This window comes from Episyrphus balteatus, chromosome 1 (genome assembly GCF_945859705.1).
Source record: "Episyrphus balteatus chromosome 1, idEpiBalt1.1, whole genome shotgun sequence".
Classification (NCBI taxonomy): Eukaryota; Metazoa; Arthropoda; class Insecta; order Diptera; family Syrphidae; genus Episyrphus; species Episyrphus balteatus.
This window is the reverse complement of record NC_079134.1, coordinates 125,952,069-125,961,590: the sequence shown is the minus strand read 5'-3', so window position 1 is coordinate 125,961,590 and position 9,522 is coordinate 125,952,069. Positions and strand designations below refer to the sequence as shown.

The 9,522-nt window shown below is 34.1% G+C and overlaps 1 protein-coding gene and 1 long non-coding RNA gene across 3 annotated transcripts in view; both read right to left on the bottom strand.

Moving 5' to 3' along the window:
- Nucleotides 1-9,522, bottom strand: part of LOC129906832 (uncharacterized) — a 179,884-nt gene that overhangs the window by 42,536 nt on the left and 127,826 nt on the right. The window lies entirely within an intron of this gene.
- Nucleotides 3,311-9,522, bottom strand: part of LOC129906825 (uncharacterized) — a 50,458-nt gene continuing 44,246 nt past the window's right edge. Inside the window, exons 8-11 of one of the 2 annotated variants that reach the window (XM_055982762.1) lie at nt 8,961-9,148; nt 8,242-8,484; nt 7,561-7,716; nt 3,311-5,478 (exon numbers count right to left, since the gene is read on the bottom strand). In XM_055982762.1, the coding sequence (XP_055838737.1) occupies nt 3,674-5,478; nt 7,561-7,716; nt 8,242-8,484; nt 8,961-9,148 (2,392 nt within the window). In that variant the 3' untranslated portion in view covers nt 3,311-3,673. The remainder of the gene's footprint in view (nt 5,479-7,560; nt 7,717-8,241; nt 8,485-8,960; nt 9,149-9,522) is intronic. The other variant, XM_055982763.1, reaches the window with a different exon arrangement.

The window sequence follows — 9,522 nt, the reverse complement described above, 5'->3', positions numbered from 1 at the left end:
GATACATTTATGAGGAAATATATTTTTTTTTGTAGGAAATTGAATACTCTAAGATCATTGGACATAAAATATGTTATTTAAACAATTTTATATTTAAAAACTATCATACAAACACAATTGAAAAAGCGAGAAGATAAGTTATTCAATTAGTAAAGGAATTCCTAAAACTATGCTACATTAAAATATTTCTACTAAAAGTAAAATAAAATGAAGTAATTTTTTTTTAGTCGCGTGTTTGGTTTTTATTTTACATTTAATTTGTCTTTTTTGTGTGTGTTTTTTGAATAAAAAGGAATAAATATTTATTCGTTTTTTTTTTTTTAATTCTTATAAATACTTTTCTTATTTAAAAAACTATACTCCTTTTAAACCATTTAATTCGAAAGGACTATAAATTGTTGTTGTGTTGTGATTTTTTCGGAATTAATAAAAATTACTTTTAGTGAAGACAGAGAATTGTTTTGTATTACTACATTTTGTTTTTTTTTTTTTTTTGTTTAAATCTACTAAATATACAAAATGTTCAGTCAGTATATAAATTTAATAATTATGTGATAACATGTATAGTTGAATTCGTTTTTTTTTTTTTTTCTTTATATATTAATATTATATATGCATATTATTATTTTGGATTTACGGAAATACGACGACAGTGATGACGAAAATATAATTGATTGATTGATTAGATCTAATTTTTGAGAAATAAGAGCTGCATTTAAGTTATATACCTTTTGATCTGAATTGGGTAAGGCTTAGAATAAAAAGAACTTGGAGTTAATTCTTGTAAAATTGACTTCAACAGAACAACTGGGCAATCTAGCTCTATTTTGTATATTAAAAGATGCCTCTTAAAACAAAATTATATACCCTCCATTATTTGAGGGAATTAAGTGAAGAAGAAATTAAATTCACAGGACAAGGAAGTTGTTAATTGTTAAGACTTATAAATTTTTTTAACACATTTTTTTAACTTAAGTTTTGCAGATTCAAAAAAAAAAAAAAAAAAACTATTCAGCCACATCAAATATATCCCAACAAATTTATCCTCGGCTAAATATTCAACTCAATTCACACCTTAATTGCCTAAAGCAAAAAATGTATAAAAAGTGCTTAAACTGTTTCCTCCTGCAAGAACTGTTTCCTCGTGGGTTTTGTAGTATCATAGAGCAAAAACATGCAGTTTGTGATAAGTTGTTTTCCAGCATCTTTCTTGAATAACTGCTTGTTTCTTTGTATATTTAAATAAGTTTACCTATAGGAGGTATCGGGGTATGGATTTTTTATTATTAAATTTGCACTCCCCCAAAAAGCAACATTTTTCTATACAATAATTATAAAGTTTTCTGCTGGCAGAAATTTCGTGCCTATTTTTTTTTTTTTTTTTTTAAGCGGCTCCAAACTCTCGTTCGAATACGCTCTAACTTTTCCAACGAAACAACTTCAAATATTTATTTGAATTCATGATTAGTTTAAGCTAAAGAACCTGCGGTTAGTTTTGCCAAACTAACATACTTCTATAAAGGCTTACAGAAGCATACATCAGCTGCTATAAAAGTTTATAGAAGATGGAATGTTCTTTTTTCAAGCTTAATAAAAATCCATTTAATTTCTTCTTCCCTTAATTCGCTTAATTTCTGGTTACCATTCACTACCAATTTTTTCATCGGGAACTATCTTGAATCAACAATATTTCTTTCCCTCGGAATCTATTTTGTGAATCTCTATCGGAATCTATTTCCAGGGTAAAAAAAACTGTATGAAATGACAGCAGGATCATTTTCGTTCCCATATTTGAAATAAGAGAAACATTCCGTGGGAATTTTTTTATTCACGATAGCCCCTATCACCAATAAAGGGCAATATTAAAAATTGAAATTAATTTTCCCTTATACATACCCATACATTTTCTTAATTTATTTGCAGTTTTTGACAATATATTGAAAAAACACAAGGCCTTCTGTCAAAAAAGTATTCTCTAGAGATAAAAGTTTAACCAAAATACATTTTTGAGCTAAATATTAAACCTAACTCACACAGGGCCAAAAATGCACAATTCGTACTATTAGCTATCATTATATCGCATAACTTCATAAGCAGTTTCTGGCTGATTTCGGTTTCTGGCTGATTTCGGTAACGATACTAGCCAATAATTTTGGCAGTATAAATGTTAGCGCAAGCAGATGTGCGTTAATGAATTTCTATTTAAAATTAGCAAAACCAACTGCGATTATAGAACGCAAAAAAAGGTAAACTTCATACCTTCAAAAGTCTCATTAAAGTTATACAAAAGAAGCAATCTTAACAGTTGGGAATTTGGTTTTCCGCATATAGCGTTAGCCAGCGTATAGGAATGCTTTATAAACGATTTAATTTTATCAAATTCTGAATGAATTCCAGAAGATTCGTAAAACCATAAGAAACTTATGACCATGTAGCCTCTTTAATAGCCTTTGCTTAGTTCGGTATTGTGAATAGCGAATATTCCCTAATTTTAAGCTTATCATCGACATGCTTTTTTTTGTACGTTTATGATTTTCCTATTGGGAGTTAGCTTTTTAAGGAATCCTAATACTCATGAACCCTGACTTTACCAAGGTCTTGCTTGTGTTTTGCGGAAGAGAGACAATGTAGGTTTCAAACAACCAGTTTGCTATTATTACCATAAGCTTAACAAGTCCCAAAGAGGTTTTCATTTTTATACTGAAATCCGCAATTAGTTTCTCAGCTTTGTCGAGCTGCTGATGCCCCTTGTGATGTTTCAGTGTTAGAGACTCTCCAAAAAATCGTCCTTCACATTGCCTTTTGTTGCTTGTTGAGATGTTCATAGAGAATTTAAAACACCTACTTTCGTTTCACCTGTTCTTAAAACAAAGTGTTGTTGCTTAAGAGCCCCCGCACACTACAAACTTTCTATCGGCCGACAGTTTAGTCGGTCCCTTATCAGTATGAAAATGTGTGAAAGTGCGCACACTACAACGATTAAGTATCGGCCGATCAAAAAGTTTGTTTGATCGAAAAAATAGTTTGTTTTGCTGCACCACTGCCTTCAAACTAAAATATTTCTTACCCAGCCGACTATTTAGTCGCATGCCTGTGCACACACTAGGAGTCCAACCCGACTAAACTATGGGCCGATAGAAATTCTGTAGTGTTCTTGCTTAAGGGCGCAATAATTCGAATCCAACCCAAATCAGATCAAAAACAAAAAAATCCAGCTAACTATGGTAGGTAGTTAAATGGTAGTTAAGTTAGTCTTGGCAAGAGATGGCTGTCTTATAAAATTTATATTAAAAGCCATATTAATGAATCAGCCCAGAGTGTTAGCCCTAAGTGTTACATATCTACTATGCCAATGTTAGAATCTTGTTACTACTATCTACCTTTTTATTTCGAGGAATGCATGAGAAGTCTCTTGTGGCGGAGTTTTCGAATAATTTGAATTAAATTTGACATCGAAGAGTTCTTACAAAACAAAGAAAGGCTATCAGCTTTTCTATTAAAATTTTTGCTAAATGGAATGCCTTGGAGATGCTTAGAATTAGCCTTAATCATTTTTAATTGGCGGCATTGAGCAACTTAAAATTATTTCGAAAACTCCAAAGCGCACAGATTAAATTAAAAAAAACTTACTTATTTAGAACCGAGTTATATCGAACTCATTGGACATTCAAATTTACACATTTAATGTGCTTATCAGTTGCTGACACAATTTACCATATTCAAACTGATCGCCAGATATTCTTCTCAGCTTAATTCCTTTGTTATCCTTATTTCTACCTTCGCAAACTTGCAACTCAATTTGCAAGCCACCCGAATATTCTAAACTTAAATTAGATATATCAACTGGCATATCTGAGTCTCCAGATCCAGTTGAACTTAAACTCATACCTGTTCCAGATGAAGAAGTACTCGATTTAGCACTCACACCTTCGCATCCATCGTTTGCTACATTTCCTTTGTTCAGAACAAAACCCTTGGGTGGCATAGTTGAGTCTATTGTTTGCTTTACCAATTGCAGGATACGTGTGGAATCTAGATTGGAGCATTCGTGTGGCAGTGGCACCTCGTAGCACTCGTCGGACATTCGAGAATCACAAATCGAATCGGGACTCATACGGCCTTCGGTTTGATCACCAATTTCTGAATGAGAATCACTTTTAAACCCCGAACTTGCTGATGGTTCCTGGCATGGTGACAGGTTGTTGGAATCATTACTCAGACTATCGTCACTAAATCCTAGTGACTTATCACTTCCTCGACGATTTGAACCACTGGTAGCACCGCAGGCTGACGATGACGGTTCTGTGTCAAGTCTGGAGTTGTTCTCACTCTCGAGACTTGCTTTGCGACCGACTCCCCGTGTAATCGATGGCATGTCATTCGAAGGTTCTGTGATAATGAGACCTTGCAAGGCCAGTGATGGCATATTTGGCTCCAGAGAGTCACAATCACTGTCTCGACTGTTCTCAGAGGACAGTGCAACAAGTGTGATCTCACTTCCTTGGACATCAGTGAGGCAGATTTGTGGATGTGATGGCTGACACGCTGAGAATTCCTCATTGGCGAAACTCATAGCACCGTATGGTAGGCCAGCTGAGATTGTGTGGCTTATGTGGCCGTTGGCATTCTCCTCTTGAATTATACAAAGATTTGGCGAAGCGGGTGGCGTTGGAACAATGCGAACAGGTTGTGCGGGTGACAAATTCAGTGGCTTCAAGTCATAATAGGATGGTGGTATGAACCAGCTACCACCAGGTTGCTGTTGAGATGGACATGCAAACAAATCAGAATTCATCGCATCCGAGGAGCACACGTCCATTGACAAGTCTAGTGGCTGATTTGAGGCATTTTCAATAGCCGCCGATGTTCCTCTTGTTATAGAGCCACCACCTCCACTCGTCGTCAGAACACTGAATCCTTTTGTGATTTGATGCATTGGCGAAGATGCAGCTGGTGCATTGAAGATGTATGGATTTGGAGATGAACACCCACTGAAGCTGTTGTAAACTGGAGATTGACATCCACAGTTTTGGCCACAACCACTGCCAGTTAAATTAATATTACTAAACTGTCCCACCAAACTTGGATTGTTTTGTGATGAATTGCAAAAGTTTGGAATTGGATTTGTCATGTGCTTTGGAAATTGCATGCCTGATCCAAGTGGAACGCCCACATTAACATTACTGCTAGTATTGCTTGTTGAAGGTGCAGATAGTGGATTAACACTATAGCTGTACATTTGTTGTTGCATATTACATTGCTGACCGGAATGCGCTATTAAACCTAAAAATTGTGCCAATTCCAATGGAACTAAGCCGGATGAAACAATATTTTTAGCAATTTCACCACTAATGCGATGCTCTTTGACGAGACGATTTAGAGCGGGTACTAGATTCATCATAGCATCTTGAGGTACTTCGATGTTTTGACCTCGATTTTGTATGACATTTATGATTGGTCTGCCATGAATTGGTGAACCTTAAAAGAAAAAAAATTCAAAAATTAATTCGAATACATTTTTATAAGAGACCGCTAGGTTAATAAATATTTTTATTCATATGGCTGAAAGAACTCAATTCGAAAACTTACTTTTTTTTGTATACAAACTAAATTTCTTAAAGTGCTAAAATAAGTTAAAACAAACTATACGGGGGGACATTAAACAATGTTCACCAGCTGAACTTTGTATTTTATTGTTGCTTTAAGTCTAAACGAACGAACAGAAGAACGAACAGCAAAGGACTGCTTCGAGTTCTACTACCAAATCACTCCTTACAGTACAGAACCATCGGTTACTCGACCGAATTGTGGATAGAGTCCTAAATTAAGAATTTAGTTGAAAACTTTCAACTTTGTGTCACAGAGGCAGAAGAAATTGCTTCTGTGCTAAAATTTCTAGTCGTAAAAAAACTTTACGTTAATGATCTTCGGGAAAGTGTGCAAAATTTAGAAAAATGGTTAAGGACGACTGACTTTTCAGTGGATAGAAATGGTATTATAATAAGGAACCGATTCACAATCGGCCTTATCACGAATGTCATTCTTATTGAAAATTAACTACGATTCCCGAAAAAACAATCACGGAATGCGTTAGTAATGGAAAGTTTCATAAAAATCTTTCCAACGATAGGATTTTGTGATTGTATTTTACGGTAATCGTAGAAAATTTCCAATGCGAATGGAATTCGTGATAAGGCCGAATATCTTCTGTGACCGCAAAATGCCCCCTAATCTAAAAGGAAAATTCTACACTGTTCACTTGTTTGACAATGAACAAAACGTAAGAGAGTAAATTGACAGCAGCTGAGTTGGAGAGGCTTCGCATGAAAGAAAGAAAATACAAGGAAAATTCCGTCTTGGAATGTCTTTATATCCTGGGATCCATGTGTGATAAATGTTGAACTGTTCAGACATCTCCTTAGAGATGTTTGACAGTCTAGAACAGTGATTAATTCTGCAGAGACAGGCAAGAGATTTAATTGCCGTCTGGCTGTTCGAGAAGATCCAAATATCCGTGTTGAATTGTCGCTTGGAACACGCTACAATGGTCTGGTAGGCGCAATAAAAGACTGAGATTCAGTTTATCTGAAAATATACCACTTCCTACACCTTCTTTGGTACTTAAACATACGCATACGAAAAGGCTGATTAAAAAAGTATTACAGAACTGTGGGGTATTTCCATAATTATTAAAAAGATAATCGTGAAAACGATAATCGTGATCATCTTTGATTTGCTCATGATAGAATAGAAACCTGGAAATTATTCTCCAATTCGGATTCGGTGTAAACTTATCAATTCAGGGTGAATCTAAAGTCATTCAGAATGTTAGTGTGGCCAATATGATTACTGGTCCGCTTTGGGATGAGTAGCTAAATATTCTGTAGATATCTAGGGGTGTGATGTGAGATCTATTAGTATGTCGAGGGCGTCCCAAAAGATTTTCCTTAGCGCTTAGGCCGCTTTTACACATACTTCGGACAAGTGCGCAACTAGCCTACGAGGAAAAATAAAATGCAAAGTTAATATTTTTGTAATTCCCAAAACCTGCGCTTTAACAAAATGAACTTAATTTATTAATTTTCACCAAGTAGATAGTCATGCGATAACTTGATCTCTTGCGACAACTTGATCCCGACTTACATCATCTTATTGATGAATGATTCGAGATTAACAAAAACTTTGTTGAGACTATAACAAAGAAGCCCTATCATTTTTAAGCTCCTTGGCTTGTTTGATAAATAAAAAAACTTTAAAGAAAAATGAATTTTGAAATTGAAATAAAATTCATCAAAAACGTTGCAGTTCTTTATAATAAGTGGGCAGGCAATACAAGAAACTATCTTAAATAAGGACGCTTTCAAAATAAATGTTGCGATAAAAATGAGTAAGAATGCAGAAATATAAATTTCTAGATACGAAAATAAAAACTTTTACTAATCATTTCTACTTAACATAAGCTAAACATAGAAAAATTAATGCAATAATTTACTTTTATACTCAAAATAATAATTAAAAAAAAATTAAGATATACAACATCCAATTTTACGCAAATCTTACCAGGCAAGCTAATTGAGTTCTCTAAAAGCGGTGGGCTTGGAGCAACTAAAAAGTTGCGCTGTGCTATACCTTTTTGTAGATACTGACATTCTTGCAATGGTCCTTGGAATTGTGCTTTTGATCCTTCAGATGCTCGACGTACTGGACTATAGCGACCTGTTTATAAAAAAAAAAAAATCGAAAATTATATTAATTAACAATTTGGGGAGAGAAATATGTATACATTGATTTATGTCTACACTTAGTGAATGGTGGTGCTTAGAGTTTTCAACATCAACGCACATTTAACAACTAGCTCTTATAAAGAGAGACAACAGGGCATTTACTGAAATATTGTCAATTTTACTGTCAATGTTACTTTTTTATTTAAAAAAAAAGCTTTAAGCTCAATAATATTAGCAGTTTTTTAATAGCATCAACAATTTTAAGTATTTCTTAGACCCTTGGAACTAATGTGGGGCTCTATTACTGCCAAATAAATTAGTTCTATAAACATTTTAAACTTGTTAAAATTTTTATTCGTAAACAAATAACTATTAACTTAAAATTGAAATTATTACAAATAATCATTTATTAAAAAAAAAACGAAAAAACATAAAAATGAGTAAACGAAACCAATGTAAAACACAATAAACAAAATGATAAAATTAAATAAAATAAAATAAAAAAAACAAAACTTACCAACTTCTTGGACTGTAGGTAGCAATTTGCAAGCCCTACCAAAGCGTCTGTTGCTTAAACTTGCCCCTGCAGCTGATGACGTTGATGTTAATGCAGAGGAACAAGAAGGACTTGGGCCGCATTGAGGGCCCGCCGGAGGACTTTGACTAAGCCCACCGCTCGAACATTGCAGTTTAAGGGCCGGCGGAAGATAATTGCGATTCATGCGCGATTCAACTTCTCTAATCAGTTCCGGACTAATCACTGATTAATTGCAACATTGTATTAGGAATAAGGATTAGGATTGTATAAGGTAAAGGCATTCAAAATGCCGATAAAAAAGGATGATTTTTTTTTTGTAAGAATTAGGAATAGGATCAAGTTAGTCGCAAATGAGATATTAATTTTGGTTTAGAATAGGAAAACAGGTGAAAATAGGATTTGGTTCGATTTTCAGTTTTTGTATTGTTACCAACAAGGCACACATCCAAGCACAAAATCAAATGTTATAAAAAAAAAACCGAAAAGAAAAAAAATAAATAAAAATACAAAATAAAACTTTTAGAAAAACACAGGAATATATAAATAAAATTAAAACAAAATTATATGAACAAATCCAAATAAAGTTACATAAGTGCAATTAAACTAATTATGTTTATCTATTGATACTTTTTTGATCGTGCGGAATCATGCTTATTTATAAGGAATTTGCTAGCAAAAATTGAAAATTATATTCATACCTGGCGGACGATCCATAACAGTGAGAAGACCTGTACGTCTTGTGCGCCCGCCACCACCCGATTGTGGCGCTGGTGAATGTGATAGATTTGGCTGATCCATTCCGATTGCTTCTGAATGATGTGTGGCAGATATGTCATCTGTACATCCGACTGTGTGTCGCTTCGAACAACCTCGAGCTTGCATGTACCTGAAAAATAATATTTCTGAGTTTAGTCATTTTAGTCACATATCTTAAATATTTTAAACATGATATATTCTTTTTTGGTATAAGGCAAAATTAAGTTAAGGCTTTTATTTAACTACCATTGAACTACCAAAAACCGGCCTTACACAAACTACCGGAATTTGAACAACAGTTTTTAGCGACAACGAGGACCGATATGAAGCTATTAAGGTATTACTTTTTTCAGAGATATCAGATTGCCTTGATTTGTGGATTTTGAATTATTTATTTCAAATTTTAAAAATCTACAAGCCTGAAAATTGCGTGTTGCGGACGGGAGACATACTCTTGCTCCAAAAAAGAAATCTCATTCGGATAAAGTCTCCACAAAATTTTAA